This window comes from Lagenorhynchus albirostris, chromosome 3 (assembly GCF_949774975.1).
Source record: "Lagenorhynchus albirostris chromosome 3, mLagAlb1.1, whole genome shotgun sequence".
NCBI lineage: Eukaryota > Metazoa > Chordata > Mammalia > Artiodactyla > Delphinidae > Lagenorhynchus > Lagenorhynchus albirostris.
The window spans coordinates 62,159,334-62,181,902 of NC_083097.1; the positions used below are offsets into that span (position 1 = coordinate 62,159,334).

At 41.0% G+C, this 22,569-nt stretch overlaps 1 protein-coding gene across 2 annotated transcripts in view; it reads right to left on the reverse strand.

The window, feature by feature from the left end:
- Positions 1-266: 266 nt before the first annotated feature.
- The window catches only part of ARSB (arylsulfatase B), a 193,395-nt gene continuing 171,092 nt past the window's right edge, over positions 267-22,569 (reverse strand). Inside the window, exons 7-8 of one of the 2 annotated variants that reach the window (XM_060143177.1) lie at positions 10,258-10,380; positions 6,419-9,480 (exon numbers count right to left, since the gene is read on the reverse strand). In XM_060143177.1, coding sequence (XP_059999160.1) covers positions 9,215-9,480; positions 10,258-10,380 — 389 coding nt within the window. In that variant the 3' untranslated portion in view covers positions 6,419-9,214. Of the gene's footprint in view, positions 1,002-6,418; positions 9,481-10,257; positions 10,381-22,569 lie in introns of those variants that run through there. The other variant, XM_060143179.1, reaches the window with a different exon arrangement.

The window sequence follows — 22,569 nt, forward strand, 5'->3', positions numbered from 1 at the left end:
GCAATGGCACTACCTGCTCACTTCATCCTGCCCTCCCTGTCCCAAGAGGGCATTTCCTCCTCGTCTGGGGATGGACTAGCTACGCCTTGACTGAGCCATGCCTGGTAACTAGGTGGCTTTGCCCAGGGGTAATCAGTGGGATGACGTAGTCTGAACGCCAGCAGAAGCCCCTCAGCAGCCCAGCCCTCCTGCAGCATCAGACCAGAGCCTGCCTTCAGAGACAGACAGCTTCCACAGGTGCGTGAGAAGCAAGGAATTACCTCTCACCGACATTCTTCCTTCCCAACCCATAAGAGGAGTTGTCCACATAATTTACCATGGCTCAGCCACTTAACTTTTGACTTAAGACAACAATGTTTATAGAAATCAAAGCATTTCTCTAACCAGGTCCTGTTGACCAACATGGAGCTCTCTCATTTATACAATGATTCAAACCAAAATATACCATCTGAAGCACATGGTCATTATTTGTGTTCCTCTTTTCAAGGAGAGATCCTCACAAGGCAATGTTCCTTATAAGAAAGTCCACATACACAGGCTAACCTTTGCATTACCTTCTTTCATCCCAACCCCCAAAGATAAATCATTACAGACAGAACTGTACAAAATAGCCCATGTATTTGTATTTTCAAACAAACATTTGAAGTGTTTGTTATGCTTCATCTCAGAGCCCTAAACACAGAGGGGGAATGAGGTTCTACGGACATTATATAAAAGACAATAGTCAGGGTTGTTGGTAAGAACCACGTCCTCCTCCAAAATTCAGCAAGATGGTAACTGCAGCTAGAGACTAGTTGATGCCAATTGGTCCCAGAACAAGATAGGACATTCCATTCCATTTTCCAGCCAGCAGCCTCCTCAGAAGCTGCAGTGCATTTTGAGAACCCACCTGGCACTCTCCTCTCCTCCTCCTATTAGCATTGTGCTGTCAGTTTTGTCTCTGCGTTCACGGGGAGGATGGTCACCAGCCTCAGAGACCTGCGTGGGGGAAGGCGATTTTCCTATGAAAAACATTAATAAACTTCCTCTCCAGGCTGAGTAATTCCAACTCCTTTCAAATGCTTTTTATTTTCTAAGCCTCCAATTAGCTTTTTACCCTACTAATCTCATACCTCTTGGGCTTCCCTGGTAGTGCAGTGGTTGAGAATCTGCCTGCCAATGCAGGGGACATGGGTTCGAGCCCTGGTCTGGGAAGATCCCACATGCCGCGGAGCAACTAGGCCCGTGAGCCATGGCCACTGAGCCTGCGCGTCCGGAGCCTGTGCTCCGCAACAAGAGAGGCCGTGATAGTGAGAGGCCCGCACACCACGATGAAGAGGGGCCCTTGCTTGCCACAACTAGAGAAAGCCCTCGCACAGAAACGAAGACCCAACACAGCCAAAAATAAATATAAAAATAAATTAATTAATACCTCTTGCTGAACTGTTACACTAGCCTCTCCAAGGCTTCCCTTCCCTCCACGCATCCCAAGCGTTCTGCGGGGCTGAGTTCTCAACTCTAGCTTTGAATATCACTCACCTGAGGCTCCCCAGTCCTAAATGGTCAGAACAGGACTTCCTACAATGATCCTTAAAGGCGCAGGACAGAGGGAAGGGAAGGAAGCTGAGTACTAGAGGTTGCAGGGAGGCTGAGTAGAGAGCTGGGCATTTTAAGAGCAATCTGGGCTCCAATTCCAGCTCTACTGGCTGTGTGACTTCACGTGAGATAGTTTCTAAAATGGTAAAACCATTTACCTAATGATTAGATATTACTGTGAGGAGTTTAGTAGCTATTGTAAAAGTCAAACTGTGTCTGGCATACAGCGTGTCCTCAAGGAAGGTTAATTCCTTACCTTGCCTCTATAATTAGCAAGATATGACATCCCTGATGAGCTACGTTACAGTACCAGATGAGGCCCACGTGGGCACCCAGGGGGTGTGAGAGGGCTGTGAGGCAGAGCAGGAGAAATTTCTAGGCATTTGTGACACAGAGTCTCCTGGGAGGGTGGCTTTATAGTCCCTGGGACCACAGATTACAATCCTGGAAATGAAGGCTCAGGGACCTTCTTAACCCAAGAACTTCCAGGTTGCCTCTTTTTTCCTCCCCTCAGTGTTTATTTCTTCTAAACATTTCGTCTCTGTATGCTGCATCTCCTCCAACTTGTTTATTGACTTTCCTGGCTTCTTCCTGTGGTCGGATCCTCTGTGATTTTCCTGCTGTATTGCAGAGGATGTGTATGTTGGTTTCTTCTTTGTGCTTATATGTTTACCTCATTTCGAATGCTTGCCTTGCTTTGGGGTCTCCAGGCACACGAGCAAGACAAGCTGTTGGGAGAAGAGTGCAGCTGTGATTCTTCATGGAGGCCATGGCAGGCAAAGGGGACAGCAGCACATCAGCAAGCAGAGTTACCAGTCACGTGGAGCACCACCCAGCACCGCCCGGGCCCTGGGCACACGCTGAATGGGCGGCTGGCCCTCGGGGCGTTTCCTTGTCTCCAGGCCAGTGTTGCCAAAGTCACAGCCCTGGCACTGGTGACACTGAATCATTTAGTGAAAAAGTTAACCGCTCTTCAATACTCTTTCCTTCCAGGTCAGGAACAGTTCCTAGATCCAATGCAAGAGCAATTTATTTATCTATTGAGTATCTGTTTTGCATATTTATTAAGAGTATTTATTGTGTGTATTTTTATGATTATCCAGGATATTAGTTTTCCCCTTACCACCGTGGTAAAAAAGGCATCTCAGGCTTCCCTGGTTGCGCAGTGGTTAAGAATCCGCCTGCCAATGCAGGGCACATGGGTTCGAGCCCTGGTCCGGGAAGATCCCACATGCTGCGGAGCAACTAAGCCCGTGCGCCACAACTACTGAGCCTGCGCTCTAGAGCCGCGAGCCACAACTACTGAGCCCACGTGCCACAACTACTGAAGCTCCTGCGCCTAGAGCCCGTGCTCCGCAACGAGAAGCCCCCGCAATGAGAAGCCTGAGCACCGCAACAAAGAGTAGCCCCCGCTCGCCACAACTAGAGAAAGCCTGCCTGCAGCAACGAAGACCCAACCCGGCCAGAAAGAAAAAAAAAAAAGCCTCTCTTTACAGTACTTATCCTAGTAAAGAATGTGAATTTAAGGAAAAGTACCACGTTAAGACTCGCAGCAGTGAAAGGGCCCATGTGAGCCACGGAGGTCTGGGTGGGGTCTCAAGGGGCCGTGTGGGCCGGCCTCCTGGCTCTGGTTGCCTGGGCACCTCGAGCCACTTCTTTTGCAGGGAAGGAGTATCTGCCGAACTCAGTGACAGAACACAAGCAGGTGCCCCTGGGAAGGGCCCTTCTCCTCCTTCTGGGTGTCGGGGGCCACATATTTCCATCACCTGCAGGCGTTAAACCCGAACCCTTTTGCTCGAGCCCTGACTTAAGGACCAGGGAAAACCAGATGCCCCCTTGTGAATCCCCAACAATAATTTTTTCATACCAAACCCACTGCTTCCCTAACAGATCAGAGGCTCCTCTAATCAAATGTAAAAATAGTTTCTATAGAAAGAACTCACTGCTCTCATGGGTGTAAAAAAACAAGAAGCAAAAATTAAGGGAAAAGGAATTCCCTTGCCGGGCGCTAAGGTGCATTGTCCCTGACTCTGAGCCCCCTCCACCTCGCCTCTGCCCTTTCTGGGACCTCCTCTTCCTGTCTGCTGTGTCTCCCATCTGTGCTCCCTGGTAGGTGAGCTTTCCTGGGAGTGGGGCCTGATCCAGTGCGCCCATCCGGCCCTGCTGCCATCAGCTGCCGTTGTCCTAGCCTCCACAGCATGGACTTGAATGATCCCAGCTACAAAATCCTGGCACATGGGCAATCCGAGCTTTGATTCATTTATTGTAAATAAAAACACAATAAGTCCTGTTCACCCAGGAGGGGAGGAGAGTACGTGTTTATGTTTATCCCCTCTGCTCTTCTCTGCAAGACTCTGGTGTGAGTAAGGGGTTGGTTCCTACTTGCTGGTTTGATTGATGGTACACTGGCCCCCACTGTGCCCAGGTCCCCTGTTGAGACCCATGGAGAGGGAGGGAGGGAGGGAGGGGGAGAGGAGGGAGAGGAGAAGTTATGCCCCTTCAGGGTAACATTCCTGGGATCATCTATAATTCGTTAATGGGATTAGAATCAAGATTACCAAAAATGGCAACATTTTATTTATCTACCATCTGGAGTCTCCAATGAGACCTCAGCTGGGCACAATGGGATTTGAAAACCAATCTGGGAAGTGGGTCACTTCCTCTCTTAAAGGGGTGTAAAAAAAGGTGAATGGTGGCTAACTCTGGGTGGGTGGCTTATTGATTGCTTAATTTTCTTTCATATGTGTTTTCTGTATTTTCTAAAATTCTTACAGCGATACCTATTATCTCTATTATCAGAAAAATGATAGCGGTTATTAAATGACATACCTTAAGCTCAATGACTGGTTACTTGAGTGAATTAGTTTGAGAATGAAATTGTCTCTCCAATTTCCTGATGGTCACAGAGCCCTGACGTCAGGCCCAGGACAGCGTGAGTCACTGCTCTCCTCCTTGGCTTTGTGCCATCTGGTGGGTGGCTCCCATGGCAATAGGGCAAAGGTGAAAGGGATGTGGCAGGTACCTCTACGTCAGTCAAACCTACCTGCTCTAGTGATCGGTAAGGGTGATGCCAGGGTGAGCAGGCTGGTCTTGGAATGGCCTGAAAATTAACCAATCTACACAAGCGATGAGTATTCTCTACTTGGACAAAAAATAGATTTTAAGTTTAAGTGGTGACTGGGAAGGATAATCACTACTTCAATACATTTAGTATTGGCTGGATTATTCTTAAAAACTGTTGAGCTAGAAATAACTTGGTACCAGAGAATCGAATCATAAGCCCTTTAGGGCCAGAGGCCATGCCCTCAGTCTTGTTTGTGTCATTTCCTGGTCTCTACAGCCCTCCCCCAGCACCGATACATGGGTATGACTCCTTCAGGAAAACCTGGGTAACAAAATCTCAGTTTAGGAAATCTAAATCGATGTATTCAGGTTTTGTAAATACAGAAACCTAAATTTGTGTTTTCAAAAGGATTCACAGAAATGTTTCTTCAAATAGATATCCTTGCAGCATTTAAAATGTTTTATTTACAAATGTTTGTGTGTTCCAGGTACATTTTTGTAACTTATAAGTATGTAGTGCTCTTTTTGTTCTAAGGGCAGGTGTTTTTTGTTTTAAAGGACTTTTTAATTAGGCACAACATATAAACCGTAAAGTGCATTAAGTATACCTCTCAGTGAGTTTTTACATATGGATACACCCATGTAAAGACCACTAGATCAAGATATAGAGCATTTTCTAAACCCCAAACTGTTTCAGCATGCCCCTCCCTAGTTAGTATCCTTTCCCCATAAGGAAAGCACCAAGCTGACTTCTATCACCAAATTAGATTTTTTTTTTAAGACTGAGCACGATCTCAGGAAATTTTTAGCACACTATTACTTCTCACCATTGTATTAGAATTCAGTCAGTTGAGAGTCAATGAACCGACACTTATTGAACATCTACTATGTGCCAGGAATTGTTCTGGACCCTAGGGATATAAGAGAAGTTAGGGATTATCTACTTCAACCCATCACTTCATCAGGTAAAAAAACTGAGGCACAGAGCAGGTTAAATGATTTGTCCATGGTCATCCTACCAGTAAAGAGCAAAGCTGGATGCTTTTTCTACTCTTTCTCTTCAAATAGCAACATTTGATAAATGCATGTGGACTTGATTGTACAATCAATACCCCAGGAAGCTACACTTGTCCATTCTCCTCTGTTGTCTGTGGTGGTGCCAAATAGGCCCACAAGTCTTAACACTTCCCTTAAAAGGTGGAGCCTAATTCTCCTCCTCTGTGTATGAGCTGGACTTAGTGACTCCTTTTTAAGAAAGTGAAAAAAGGTGGAAGGGACAGTGTATGATTTTGGAGACCAGGTCATAAAAGGTACTGCAGCTCCCTCTTTCTCTCTCTGGATTTCTGGGTCTGCTGGAAGTTTGCTGCCATGTGTGAGGAGAGCCCATGGAGAGGCCCACAGGACAAGGAACTGAGGCCTCCAGCCAAGAGCCTTGTGAGTGAGTCACCTTGGAATCGGGTCTTCTAACCCCAGTCAAGCCTTTAGATGACTGTAGACCTGGTCAACTGCTTGACTACAACCTCATGAGAGACCCTGAGCCAGAGCCACCCAGGTAAACCACTCCTAAAGTCCTGACTCTCATGTAATGTGTGATGTAACAAATCTTCATTGCTTTAAGCTGCTAAATTTGGGGGTAATTTATTATATAGCAATAGAGAACTAATACACTCCCTTATTACCACTTTATATTTACTCCGACCCTCTCCTGACCTTCCTCCAATATCCTATTTTATAGTTTGTGTCTTTGGAGCAATGATGGACACATCTTTTTTAGCTCTGATATTTTTTGCTATATTTATTTATTTAATAGCTTTCTTGAGTTATAATTCACATACCATAAATGGGTCAACACATTTTTGAAATTGTGGTTAAAAACTACACATTTTAACCATTTTAAAGTATACAATTCAGAGGCATTAAGTGCATTCATGATGTTGTGCGACCACCACCACTATCCAGTTCCAGAACATTTTCATCTCCCAAATGGAAACCCCATACTCAGAGCTGACACATTTTCAAAGATAAATTTAATTTTTTTGTCCCCCAAATCTGGCACAATCAGGTAGTAAAAAGAAAAAAAAATTAAATAAAACTTCTTTAAAGGTAAACAAAATCAGAGAAAACACCATTAATACTTCTAATGACAGCATGTGAATCTGTTCACATTCTTGTACAGAATAAGAAAATTCAATGAGTACATTCTATTATGGATAACATAAAATCTCAAATAAAAGTTTTACCAAAAAATCAGTCTTGGGCTTCCCTGGTGGCGCAGTGGTTGGGAGTCCGCCTGCCGATGCAGGGGACACAGGTTCGTGCCCCGGTCCGGGAAGATCCCACATGCCGCGGAGCGGCTGGGCCCGTGAGCCATGGCCGCTAAGCCTGCGCATCCGGAGCCTGTGCTCCGCAACGGGAGAGGCCACAGCAGTGAGAGGCCTGCGTACCACAAAAAAAAAAAAAAAAATCAGTCTTTAAAATTCCCTTTAGGTCCATCGAGTGCAGAACATCCACATCGTACATAGCGATCAAGAAACTCTAACTGGGAACAGCTGCTGGGACAGCAGGGGGAGCAAATAGGTATCATGTAGTGACGACCTCCAATCTTATAGTATTAAAGGTACCTACAGCCTTGGGGTTAGAAGGCTCCGGAAGGAACCTCTGGGCTCAGTTAGTTCATAATATCCACCACAGGTTTGGGAGTGAGAGTTAGTAGCATTTTGGCCAGATGCATGCCAGCCCAGGAGTAGGGTACATGTTGGTAACAGGTGTCATTAATTCTAGCACCATTTCTTTCTAATCATTGTTATTTTAATACAAGTTAGTCATAACCGGAGAATATTGCTACTGAATTGAAGGAATGGCTGTACCATGACCTATATCTTATAGCTTGGTAGTTTTAGTTTCTAGTGTCCTCTGCAGAAGAGAACTGAGGATTATTGGCAGAAGAGTATCTTCAGTAGGCATATTTTTCTCCCCTCTCCCTCTGAGAGGACATTACAACTTCACTATGGCGTGTCCTAGACTTCCCAGATATGCAGACTGTGCTCCTACCCCAGGAGGGCAGCTCGAGAACAGAAAAGCTACGGTTGGAAGATATTTATATTCAGCCCCGTATTCAGCTCATTGGATTAGCACCTTCCATGGTGTGAGACTTTCTCATTTACTCATTTGTTCATTTATTTTTTTAAAGTGTATTGAGTGCCTTCTATGTACCAGGCATTGATCCAGGCATTGATGATAGGCAGTGAATGAAACAGTGGAGCTAATGTAAAAAAAGAGTATAGTTTTTGGACATACTTCTCCGAGTTTGACACTCCTGAAGCTAATCTGGACTGGTCCACGTTAGTAGGACATTGGTGGGGCTAAGAAAGAGCTGGCAGGTCAAACTGTGCATCCTCCTCCCTCAACTTCAGAACCTCAATACAAGCAGTAAAACTGAGAGAATAAGAGAAACGTGGATGTACCTTCATCTGTGTTACCAAGGCTCGGTATCCCGGATGCCGGCCATTTCCTTTTTCAAATTGCCTACTTGCATCGTCTCAGGACAATATTATCCTTTTCCAAGGTTTCTCCTCACTGCTACCGAAGAGCAGTGCAACTGAATATATTATGAGACATAGCTACACTCATGAGAATAAACTAGAAAAAAAGTCACCAAGCAGATGACAGAGACCCAAGCACTGCCATGAGCATGCCCACAGAGCCAGATGCACCGCCCTTTCTGGGTGGGGCTCTAGCTTTAGTGTCAGGAGCAAAAGGAAGGCAGGCCTCAGCAGTGTTCCAAAAACCAGTGGTGCTCATAGTGGAGAAGCGAAGCACCCTTCCCAGGCATGGGATACATCAGTCAGAAGAAAGGGTAGAAAAAGAACCAGAAAGGAAGCGGGGTAGCAGGCAGTCCAGACAAGATGAGCAGTGGCTGGAAAAAACTGGGGAAAAAACAAATTTCCCTATTGTAGAAACCAAAACCAAGGAGTAGGCCTAGTGCCACACTGATCTTAATAATGCAACGAGCCTTATGCTCCATGAGTGATGAGGTGAGTGAAGAGATGCATGAGCGAGGGGTGAACCAAGCCAGTGTATTCACATGGGACGCCTAAACACGATGTCTCACAGACAGGGAGAACTCCTAGCCAACAGAACCATTAACAACTGTCTGACCCTTTCATTTGTTTCAAGAAATGTGAATCACTCCAATAAAACCCAGCTATGGGCAGAGGGAACTCTAACATCTGACTTGTGAGGCAAAAAGAACCAGCTGCTCCAGGTTCCAAGACTCAACAACTTCCTCTTTCAAATCGTGCTCCCCGCTGTCCCACAGCTCAGGAAAGAGGGAATGAAGCCAGTCACCCTCTCCTCTAGACACACGCCCCAGTCAACAGCAGAAGTGTTCAGATTTTATCAGCATCTCAAATGTACTAGGGGTTGAAATTAGACACCTCAGTGTGGTTTAGGAGCAAGAGAAGGGCCAGGTGAACCCAGGTTGGGAGAACAATGGGACAAGAGTCACAAAGTAAAGGCCTGAAGTCCAACTCGCAACAGAAAGGCTTTCTAGCTGCCCCTTAGGTTGCCTGAAATCCTACATCCAAGGGCCCCAAGCCCCAGTGGCCTTGGGATCACAGCGGGGATCTTGTGCTGGGAAGTACACGGGCACCGAGTGTTTCTGGTAGAACTGCAGACGGGAAAGGAGCTGCTTGACAATATGAGGATATTCTCTTGACAGGTCATGCCTTTCCTGTGGGTCTTGATCAATGTCAAAGAGCCAGAAGGTCTTGGTCGGTGGGTCCAAGGAGGGTATCACGGAAACATTATATTGAGATGGTGGAGGAAACCAGTAACCACAGCCTGGCAAAGAAATACAACAGTTTATTGGAGGAGGAGTATTGTAGGCAGGTTCTAATTTCAAGGAAGGAGTCTGGGGGACAAGGCTGAGCTCTGTTGTGGGTATGGACACGTAAAAAAATCTGGCCCTTGATGCTATGTCTAGATCTGTCTCCGACTCTGACTTCTGGTGCTTTAACTAAACATGTCTCATGTGTGTGTGTCTGGGGGTGGTGGTGGTGGTAGTTATTTTTAGTTGTCACAGTGACTTGTCGGGGGGTGCTACTGCCATTTAGTGGTCTGGGCCAGGGATACTAAAATATCTTAGAACGTATGGGACAGTCACAAACGATGAAGGATTGTCTTGCCGCAAACGCCAAGAATGCCCTCATTATAAACATTGCTTAATTGCATCACAATCTTAACCATCATACCACATACCATAAAAATATTTAAAAGATGTCACTTCTAGAGAATGTGCTCAGGGGAAGCAACCTCCTCCCCCCGCTATACCATTGGTTGAAGATGTAGCTTTCAGAGATGCTCTTTGCTAGCTAGAAGTGCTGTGCTTGACGGTCGTGCATATCGGAAACCCTTATTTTCCATGAAGCACTAGAGCTGCATTTCTTCCTTTCACCCTCCCCCCACCTCTACAGTTAATTCTTAATTTTTAAAAAATTTAGGACCAGATGACACTCCTTCCCCTCATTCAGCAGCCCCAGAGATCATGTTTTGCAAAAGACAGTTGCTCTTTGGTAAAGTTTTCCTAGCTGTTCTAGTGGGAAATGTTAAGCCTTCTACCTGGGTAGCCCGTGAGGAGTTTCCAGTTCCTGTGTCTGATGGCAGCATGGACAGATGTGTTGAAGCCTGAATATTCTGGAAGGGAAGAATCATACTTTGCCGGAACCATGCTGTTCCCAGGACCTGGTGAGAGGGTTTGGAAGAATCAGATCACTGTTACTGGAATGTGTCGTCATAAATCAACATTTTACATCCCTCTTGCAGAACAGTAGCTTTTATTCAACACTGGCGCATAAATGTGGATCCTGCCACAGAAATGAATCTTCTATTAAATATAAACAGAAAGCTCCAGTTACATTAAACGTCAGTCATAAACCGCCACTAATATAAAGGAAATCCCAAAGAGATTAGAACACTAATTCATCCTTAAAACCACTAGGTTCTGCCTGCGTACTGCTGGCCACATGCAGAACTGTGTCCTGTGACAGCATGTGGGGTTGTTTCTTTGGTAGGTTTTGTTTGTGCTGTTAAATGATTGAGTTAAATCCATTCTCTGTGTATACTTGTACACCTACGCAGATAATATAATACATTATAAAATGCACATTTTAATGGAGTCTGTCTCAAGCTATGAGAGTTCAAGCATGCCATGATAAATCGTACATACATTTATTTTTTTAACCACACTTATGAAATCTAAAAGTAAGTGAGCAACGCTCAGTTAACTATTCAGATAAGATAATTCTGGTATATAAATTATTGGTTGGTATCATGGATTATATTAATTTATCATCTTGAGGTCTTATATTAATTGATCATCAGGTTTGGAGGGGCACAATTAATAGTGCCTGCTCCCTCTTCCCCTCTTGACTTTGGAACCAGTTGAGAGGTAGAGGCCAGAGAGATGGAGCTAAAAATATTGCTTTTGTTACTGATAAAGTTGATTGGAGAGAACATAACTTCAGATCTGTGTCAGAGAGGGCTTGCTAATAATTGACGCTTGTGTGTTGACATATATCCTGGGGACAGGCTGGCTCCAAAATTAGACAAAAGGGTCTGAACTGAGCATGCTCAGTTCCTTCTTTCGGATAACTTCCTTCTGCACCTGCTTGTGGGGAGGAGCGAATAAGGTGAGAGAGACCTGAGTTCTACTCTAGTTGAGGACCCTGGTGGATCCCTGAAGGCAAGGTATGGAGGTCCCCACCTCACTCCTACCTGTGCCTGTTTAAAAGCCGCAACTTAGGGCTTCATTGTTTAATATTTAGTCTGTTTTAAATCCACATTTATCTGTCAACTTTTCAAATATGGTCATAGCAATCACCTTGGGTGTACTTCCAAAGGCTGTCAGACTACCTGTCCAATGACTAATAGCTGTAGTGTGTGATGTGTCTGTAAAAGTGCCCTCACCACCATCTGTCCAGCATCACCATCATGTGATAAAGGACTTTGAGAGTGCCCTTCACCCCGCCGGAGCGGGACTTCTGTGCTGCACGCAGCTTAACGCGGGAAGCACTGGCAGTGGTGGAAAAGGCAGGGAGTTTCATTCTTTTTTTTTTTTTTTTTTTTTTTTTTTTTGCGGTACGCGGGCCTCTCCCGCTGCAGAGCACAGGCTCAGGACGTGCAGGCTCAGCGGCCATGGCTCACGGGCCCAGCCGCTCCGCGGCACGTGGGATTTTCCCGGACCGGGGCACGAACCCGTGTCCCCTGCATCGGCAGGCGGACTCCCAACCACTGCGTCACCAGGGATGCCCCGGGAGTTTCATTCTTTTGTCAATCTTGTGGAAATGACCCTGGAGAGGCATACTGCAGACTGAGCCAATAAACATTGGTGGTTTCAGACCTTCAGTCTTAACAATCAGTACCAACAAATCATCAGCACCAAAGAGGAAATCTTTTGGACTTCTTGTTTCTCTGTTTGCTTGTGACTATTTTGGCTCCAATACAAACGGATGCTTCTAGCGATCGAGGTGTATGCAGACGTCTACCATAGGAAGTACGTTCTTAATATACAGACTGTGGTAGAACTGTGAGCCCTCATGATTTACTACTCACAAGTTTGTATATAAAGACCACATTTTGATAGCAAAGAATGTTAAATAAAACAAGTACGCTTTGTGAACATAAACAAAGGAAGGAAATTTAGCTGTCTCAGCTATACTTATATTTATATACATTTATTTTTAAAACAAACAGGAACATAAAATACCTAAACAATAAATAAGTCTAAGACTAAATGATGAAAGATGCTGTTATCTCAACTTAAGTTTTTTTCATTTTGAGAAATTAAACAAAGTGCAAAGCACAAAGAATAATATAACTAACACCCTGTGAGCTGTCACCCAGAATGAACAGATGTTAACATTTTGTCATATTTGCCTTTTTTTTAAATAAGGGAAGTAGGACAATTAAGATGAAGTGACAGACTCCTTTTTCTCCATCCTCAATCCCAGTCCCTTCCCCCACTGCCCCAGAGGCTGCTGCTGTCACGACTTCAGTGCGTCCTTCAGCCATTTAAAAATACAGTAACACATATATGTGTAAAGGAATAATACACAGTAGTTTTATACTTTAGAAATGTACACGTATGTGTTATGCTATACATATTTTGCAGCTTGCTTTTTCATCCACTACTGTGTTTTTAAAGCTCAGTGATTATGTATGTATATATATATATATACTTTTTAACTATTTAGTATTTCACTACATAAGAATACCACATTTTATTTATGCATTCCCCTTTTAATGGGAATTTAGGTTACTTTACTTATTTATTTATTTTTGCTATTACAGTTGACCCTTGAACAACAAGGGTTTTTTTTTTTAATGATCCAATTTTATTTTTATTTATTTATTTTTAATATCTTTATTGGAGTATAATTGCTTTACAATGTTGTGTTAGTTTCTGTTGTATAACAAAGTGAATCAGCTATATGTATACATATATCTCAATATCTCCTCCCTCTTGTGTCTCCCTCCCACCCTCCCTATCCCACCCCTCTAGGTGGTCAAAAAGCACGGAGCTGGTCTCCCTGTGCTATGCGGCTGCTTCCCACTAGCTATCTATTTTACATTTGGCAGTATATGTAAGTCCATGCCACTCTCTCACTTCATCCCAGCTTACCCTGAACCCTCCCCAGGTCCTCAAGTCCATTCTCTATGTCTGAGTCTTTATTCCTGCCCCTAGGTTCTTCAGAACCATTTTTTTTTTTTAGATTCCATATATATGTGTTAGCATACGGTATTTGCTTTTCTCTTTCTGACTTACTTCACTCTGTATGACAGACTCTAGGTCCATCCACCTCACTACAAATAACTCAATTTCGTTTCTTTTTATGGCTGAGTAATAGTCCATTGTATATATGTACCACATCTTCTTTATCCATTCATCTGTCAATGGACACTTAGGTTGCTTCCATGTCCTGGCTATTGTAAATAGAGCTGCAATGAACATTGTGGTACATGATTCTTTTTTTTTTTTGTGGTACGCAGGCCTCTCACAGTTGTGGCCTCTCCCGTTGCGGAGCACAGGCTCCGGACGCGCAGGCTCAGCGGCCATGGCTCACGGGCCCAGCCGCTCCGCGGCATGCGGGATCTTCCCGGACCGGGGCACGAACCCGTGTCCCCTGCATCAGCAGGCGGACTCTCAACCACTGCGCCACCAGGGAAGCCCCATGATTCTTTTTTGAATTATGGTTTTCTCAGGGTATATGCCCAGTAGTGGGTTGTATGGTAGTTCTATTTTTAGTTTTTTAAGGAACCTCTATACTGTTCTCCATAGTGGCTGTATCAATTTACATTTCCACCAACAGTGCAAGAGGGTTCCCTTTTCTCCACACCCTCTCCAGCATTTATTGTTTGTAGATTTTTTGATGATGGCCATTCTGACTGGTGTGAGGTGATACCTCATTGTGGTTTTGACTTGCATTTCTCTAATGATTAGCGATGTTGAGCAACCTTTCATGTGTTTGTTGGCAATCTGTATATCTTCTTTGAAGAAATGTCCGTTTAGGTCTTCTGACCATTTTTGGATTGGGTTGTTTGTTTTTTTGATATTGACCTGCATGGGCTGCTTGTATATTTTGGAGATAAATCTTTTGTCAGTTGCTTTGTTTGCAAATATTTTCTCCCATTCTGAGGGTTGTCTTTTCGTCTCATTTATGGTTTCCTTTGCTGGGCAAAAGCTTTTAAATTTCATTAGGTCTCATTTGTTTATTTTTGTTTTATTTCCATTTCTCTAGTAGGTGGGTCAAAAAGGATCTTGCTATGATTTACGTCATAGAGTGTTCTGCCTATATTTTCCTCTAAGAGTTTGAAAGTGTCTGGCCTTACATTTAGGTTTTTAATCCATTTTGAGTTTATTTTTGTGTATGGTGTTAGGGAATGTTCTAATTTCATTCTTTTACATGTAGCTGTCCAGTTTTCTCAGCACCACTAATTGAAGAGGCTGTCTTTTCTCCATTGTATATTCTTGCCTCCTTTATCAAAGAGAAGGTGACCATATGTGTGTGGGTATATCTCTGGGCTTTCTATCCTGTTCCATTGATCTATATTTCTGGTTTTGTGCCAGTTCCATACTGTCTTGATTACTGTAGCTTTGTAGTATAGTCTGAAGTCAGGGAGCCTGATTCCTCCAGATCCATTTTTCTTTCTCAAGATTGCTTTGGCTATTTGGGGTCTTTTGTGTTTCCATACAAATTGTAAAATTTTTGAACAACACGAGTTTGAAATGCATGGGTCCACTTGTACACGGATTGTTTTCAAGAGTAAATACTACAGGATCCGAGGTTGCTTGAAACCATGGATGTGGAACTGTGGATACGGAGAAACTATGGGTACAGAGCATTGACTATAAGTTATACGCGGATTTCCAACTGCACAACTGCACAGAGGGTTGCCGCCCCTAACTCCCACATTGTTCAAGGGTCAACTGCATAGGCCATCCTACAGTGAACATTGGTCTTCAAGAGTCATCTCATCATTGTTGGCCTTTTGTATTTTCAATATACATTTTAGGATCAGCTTGTCAATTTCCCAGACAAGCTGCTGGGATATTGATTATGATACTGACTTCAGGGATCAGTTTGGGGGTATTGATGCTTTAAAACATTGAGACTTATAGCTCACGGGTATGGTGGATCCTGACATTTATTTAGGTTTTAAAATTTTTCTCTTAATAACATTTTATGATTTTCTGTGTAGAGGTCTTACACATCCTTTGTTAACACCCAGTTGGTTGATGTCTTTTGATACTAATATAAATACTAAGATATATTTCACATTCTGAATGTTTGTTGCTAGTATGTAAAAATACAATTGACTTTTTCACATACTGACCTTGTATCCAGTGACTTTGCCAAATTCATTTGTTAATTCTAATCCTTTGTTTATAGATTCTTGGGATTTTCTACACATATCGTGTCATCTGCAAATAACATTTGTTTCCTCCCTGTGTTATCTTTACATCTTTTAATTTCCTTTTCTTACCTTATGACACTGAACAAAATCTCCAGTATAATTTTTTTTATATCTGAATCACTTTACCGCACACCAGAAACGAACACAACACTGCAAATCAACCACACTTCAGTTAAAAAAAAAAAAAAAAAGGATCTATGGCAAAGTAAAATAGGTGGTAAAATCCAGTATAATTTTGAATAAAAGTAGTGATAGTGCAAATTTCTGTCTCATTCCTGATTTCAGAGGAAAAGCTTTTAATAGTTCACTGTTAAGTATGATGTCAATATAAAATTTTTGTAGATACACTTTATCAGATTAAAGAAGATCCTTTCTATTCCCAATTTACTAAGAATTTGTATTTTATCATAAGTGATTGTTAAATGTTATCATATGCTTTTTCTGCATAAAATGAGAATATTATATAATTATTCTTTTCTATCCTTTAATGTAATGAATTACATTTATTGATTTTTAAATGCTAAACCAACCTTGCATTTATGGGATAAACTGCTTTTAGTCATGATGTTTGTCCTTTTTATATATTGCTGGATTCACATTTTATGAACTGATTATATTTGCCAGCAAATATTCACATTTTGTTTAAGATTTTTGCACCTATGCTCAACACAGAAATTGCTCTAAAATTTTTCTTGTAATGTTCCTATCATGTTATTGAATCAAGGTTATATAGGTTTTATAAAAGGAATTGGGAAGTGTTCCCTGAAGAGTTTGTGTAAAATGAATGTTACTCCCTAAATATTTTGAAGAGTTCATTTGTGAAGTTATCTGGGCCTAGAGTTTTCTTTGGGGGAAGGTTTTAAATTATTGATTTTTTAACAGATATAGGGCCATTCAGATCTTCTATTTCTCCTTTTGTCAGTTTTGATAAATTGTATTTTATTGGGAATTTGTCTAGTTCATATAAACTTTTGGTTTTTAAATTCTCTTTCTAATGCCTGTAGCATCTGTAGTAATACCATCTTTTCATTCCTGATATTAGCAATTTCTCCTTTTCACTTTTTTCCCATGATAAATTTTGCTAAAGGTTAATTGATTTTATTAGTTTTTTCAAACAACCTGTTTTTGAGCTTTAGAGCCTCACTGTAGTATGTTTTTCTATTTCATTAATCTCATCTCTTATCATTATCCTTTTCTTCCCTCTATTTTCTTTGGGCTTAATTTGCTGTTTCTTTTATAACTTCTTGAATAATTGATTTTCAGTATGTTTTTCATTTCTGATATATACATTTAATACTATACATTTTTATCCAAGCACCAATTTTTTTATCATGCAAGTTTTAAATATGCATCTTCATTATTCAGATCAACATATTCTCTAATTTCCATTGTGATTTTCTTTTTGACTCATGGTTTATTTGAAAATATTGCCTAATGCTCAAACATTTAAGAATTTCCTAGTTATCCTTTTGTTATTAATTTCCAGTTTAATTCCATTAAGGTTAGAAAATATATTTCTTGAGTTTTAAAAATAAACTTTTAAGTTTAGAATCATTTTAGATGTACAGTATATGATTTAAATCCTTTGAAAAGTGTTGATATTTGCTTCATGGCCCAGCACATGGTCAATTGTGTACTATTCCATTCTTACTTGAAAAAACATGTATTCTCAAATTGTTGGGTGCAATATCATAGTTTATTAACTATGCTGTTCAAATCTTTTATATCTGTACTGAATTTTTGGTTTCTTTGCTTGTTCTATCAGTTACTGACAGTTATACTGAAAATCTTTCACAATAATTTAGAATTTGTTCATTTCTCCTTTTAGTTCTGTCATTTTTTGCTTCACACATTTTGAGACTATATTATTAAACGCTTACAAATTTAGAAGCAAAATTCTGGTTGATCACCCCCCCCCTTTTAAAAATATATTTATTTATTTACTTATTTATTTGGCTGCACTGGGTCTTAGTTGTGGCACACGGGATCTTTGTTGCTGCGTGCAGGATCTTCCTTGTGGCATGCGGGATCTTTAGTTGCAGCATGCAGGCTCTTAGCTGTGGCATGAGGGATCTAGTTCCCTGACCAGGGATTGAACCCAGACACCCTGCATTGGGAGCATGGAGCCTTAACTGCTGGACCACCAGGGAAGTCCCTGATTGTTCTTTTTATAATTTTGAAAAATTCTTCTTTATCTCTAATAATGTTTTCTCTCTTTAAGTCTACTTTGATGTATAGATACTGCAGTATTAGCTGTCATTGTTGTTGTTAGTCTTTGAATAGTATATCTTTTTCCATCTATCTTCTCAGTGTTAGGCTCATATGCAATACAAAGAGGTATAAAAGAGGGTATGGTAGGCAGGATAATGACCACTAAAGATGCCCATAGCCAAATACACCGGGAACCTGTGAATACGTCACCATACTTGGCAAAAGAAACTTTGCAGATAGGATTAAGTGTAAGAACCTTGAGATATGGAAATCATCCCAGATTATCTGGATGGGCCCATTCTAATCACATGAGTCCATAAAAGCAGGGACTATTTTCTGACTATAGTCAGAGGGAATTTTGGCCAGAAGAAGAGTGAGAGAGATTGCTCAAAGGCAACATTGCTGACTTTGAAGATGGAAAAGGGGGCTATAAGCTAAGGAATGTGGACAGCCACCAGAAGTTGGAAAAAGCAAGGAAATGGATTTTATACTAAGAGCCTCCAGAAGGGAACACAGCCTTGCTGATACATTGATCTTAGCCTTGTGGGACCTGTGTTGGACTTTTGACCTACAGAACTGAAAGATAATACATCTTTTAAGCCACGTAAGTTAGTGGTAATTTGTTACAGCAGCAATAGAAAACTAACACACAGGGGCTCTATTATTTGTAATCTTACAAATTAATTAGGAGGAAAGGAGATTATACATGAAATGGTTAAATAACAGCATGATACAGAATATGATTAAAACTAAACAGTAAATATTATAAAAAGGTCATGGTAGGAAGAAGCTGATGAAGGCTGAAGCACAGAGAAAAGATTGAGGAAGGAAGTGAGACTTTAGGTAAAGACTTGTAAGGTGCATCCCTTTGTTATCTACCACTCCTCCCCGTTTCTAGTGTAAAACAATATATAGGGTATGGCCTAAGTCGGATTCATCTCTATAACCCCAAAGCTTAGCCCAGTGCCTTGGCACATCAATGATAAGTGCTCAAAAATGCTTTACTGAATCAACAAACGACTAAAAATTGGATAAACTGGAGGTAGAAAAGGGAAGTTTAGATTGAAGAATGAGAAAAGCAGTCCCAATGATTAATGCATTTGCAGCTCAGTGATGTAACTACTGTTGGAAGTTTGGGTGAGACAGTTGGAAGATGGGGTGAAACAACGTCAAGGCACTAAATACGAGGTTGAGAAATTGCGCTTTCCCACTTCATCAGTAGGAAGAGACAAGAGGAATTTAAATATGTTTTTTAAAGATTGAACTATTTTTTCTAAGAGATTTATAAAGATACAATTCACATATGATACAATTCACTGCTTTAGAGTATAAAATTAAATGGTTTTTAGCATATTCATAGAGTTGTGCAATCATCACCACAATAAACTTTAGAACATTTTCTTAAAAGAAACCCTATACCATTAACAGTTATTCCCCATTTCATTCCACACCCTCCAGCCCTAGGCAACTGCTAATCTACTTTCTGTTTCTTTGGATTTACCTATTCTGGACCTTTCTTATAAATGAAATCATATAATATGTAGCTTCTTTCACTCAGCATGTTTTCAAGTTTCATCCATGTTGCAACATGTCGCAGTACTTCACTCCTTTTAATGGCTAATATTTCATTGTATAAATATGCAGCATTTTATTTATCTAGTCAGTGGTTGATGGGCATTTGGTATGTTTTCACTTCTTGGTTATTATGAATAATGCTATGAACACTGATGTACGTGTTTTTGTATGGACCCATGTTTTCATTTCTCTTGGATATAGACCAAGGAGTGGAGCTGCTGGGTCATATGGTAACTCTATGTTTAATCTTTAGAGGAACTGCAGACTGTTCCAAAGTGACTGAACCATATTAGATCTCACCAGCAGAGTATTAGGGTGCCAATTTTTCCATATACTTGTCAACACTTATTATTGCCTGTCTTTTGATTATAGCCTATTGGGTGTTAAGTGATATCTCATTATGGTTTGGATTTGCATCTCCCTGATGACTAATGAAGCTGAGCATCTTTTCATGTGTTTATTGGCCATCTTATATCCTCTTTGGGGAAATGTATATTCAGATCCTTTGCCCATTTTAATTGAGGTTATTTGTCTTTTTATTATTTAGTTGTAAGAGTTCTTTATATATTTCAGATACAAGTCCCTTATCAGATGCAAATATCTTCTCCCATTTTGTGGATTGTCTTTTCACTTTCTTGACAGTGCCCTTTGAAACACGCAAGTTTTATTGCACTGCTTACGCTTTGGTGTCATATCTGAGAAACCACTGCTTCACCCAAGGTCATGAAGATTTACATCTATGTTCTCTTTTAAGAGTCTGTAGTTTTAGCACTTATGTTTAGATCTTTGATTCATTTTGAATTATATTTATATGTGGTGAGAGGTAGGGGTTCAACTTCATTCTTTTGCATGTGGATATCCAGTTGTCCCAGCACCATTTGTTGAAGAGACAATTCTTAGCCTATTTAATTCTCTTGACATTCTTGTTGAAAATCAGTTGACCATAAATGTAAGAGTTTATTTCTGGACTCTCAGTGCTATTCCACTGATCTATATGTCTACATTCTTAAGCCAGTACCTTGATTACTGTAATTTGTGTAGTAAGTTTTGAAATCAGAAAGTATGAGTCCTTCAATGTTTTGTTTGTTTGTCTTCTCCAAGATTACTTTGGTTATTCTGAGTCCCTTGAATTTTCTTATGAATTTGAGGGTCAGTTTATCAATATCTGCAAAGAGCCAGCTGGGATTTTGTTAGGAAGTGTATTAAACCCATAAATCAATTTGGGGAGTACTGCCATCTTAATGGCATTAAGTCTTCTGGTCCATGAACATGGGATATCTTTCCATTTATTCAGGCCTTCTTTAGGTTCTTTGAACAGTGTTTTATAGTTTTCAGAATACAGCTTTTGTACTTCTTTTCTTAAATTTATTCCTAAGTATTTTATTCTTTTCAATGCTATTGCAAATGGGACTATTTTCTTAATTTCATGTTTCATGTTCATTGCACAGAAATACAGCTAATTGTTGTACATTGATCTCTTACTGTGCAACCTTGTGGAACTTGTTTATTAGTTCTAATAGTTTTTTAGTTGACTCCTTGGGATTTTTTATATACACGCTCATGTCATCTACAAATATGGGTAGTATTACCTCTTCCATGTCAATTTGGATATCTTTTATTTCTTTTTCTTACCTAATTGCCCTGTTAGAATCTCTAATATAATGCTGAAACAAATAATGAAAACAGACATCCTTGTCTTATTCCTGATCTTAGGGTAAAGCATTCAGTCTTTCCCCATTCAGTATGATGCTAGCTGTAGGTTTTTTGTAGATGCCCTTTATCAAATTGAGTAAGTCCCCTTTTATTCTTAGTTTGAGTGTTTTTATCCAGAAGAAGTATGACATTTCGCCAAAAGCTTTTTCTGCATCTATTGTGATTACTAAATATTTTTTGTCCTTTATTCTACTGATATGGTGCATTACATTAATTGATTTTAGGTGTTAAACTAACCTTACATTCCTGGGATAAACTCACTTGGTCATAGTGTATAATCCTCTTTTTTTTTTTTTGCGGTACGCGGGCCTCTCACTGCTGTGGCCTCTCCCGTTGCGGAGCACAGGCTCTGGACGCACAGGCTCAGCGGCCATGGCTCACGGGCCCAGCTGCTCCGCGGCATGTGGGATCTTCCCAGACTGGGGCATGAACCCGTGTCCCCTGCATCGGCAGGCGGACTCTCAACCACTGTGCCACCAGGGAAGCCCCAATCCTCTTTATATAAATTCCATTTGCTAGTATTTTGTTGAGGATTTTTTGTATCTATATACATAAGAGAATTTGTGTTTAGAATTATTAAATTTGTGTTTTCACTATTAAATTGACAGTGTATTAGATACACTGTTGAGAAAAAGGACAGGAAGCAGAGATTTCTTAGAATGTTAATGACTTTCAGAATTTTACTGACATAGTTGGACTAGATCCAGATTTAGAAAATATTTATTAACAACTATGCGATAAGAGAGCATTGTGTTCTTAAATTCTATGACATGAAGCGATGAGCAAAGACACATCTAAGGGAAGTTTTGAAGGTAAAACCTAAGATTTCTGGTGACTAAAGTTTATAAAAGATAAAATTCCAAGGTTTCAAGTTTGGTGATTGAGAGAATATTGTTGATATTGGCAGAATAGAGCTGTTAGGGCAGGAAATAGTGGTGATTATATGACCCTGGAGTTAGGCATGCTGACTGTGAAGAATTAATATGAACTCAAGAGAGAGAGATCCACTACCCATGGAGCTAAAACACTGGACTCTATAGGAGAGACTGAAGGCACACACTGATTCAAGCACCATCCCCAATACAGTGATCATGGAACCCTGGAAATGGATTAACTGTCTGCAGAGTGAAGCAAGAGGAAAGCAGAAGCTCAGAGACAGAGACTAGTGCCAAAGGAAAACTGTCAGCAAAGGAGAAGAAAACAACATGAGGGAGAAAACCGGTTCAAAAGGACATCACAGAAGTCAAGAGAGCAGAAGGTTTCGGACTGTGATTCAAAAGTACCAAATATTCCATCCATCATCTTGATGGATGAGAAAAGGGCATAGAATTTGTTAACCTCTGGGCAGAAACGAGGGAGTTCAGACAGAAGCATAAACAAATGCATCTTTCTCTTTTCCTTCCGAGCTGAAAGCCACCTCTGAGATAGATAATAAAGCTTTCCGGTCAGACAGATATA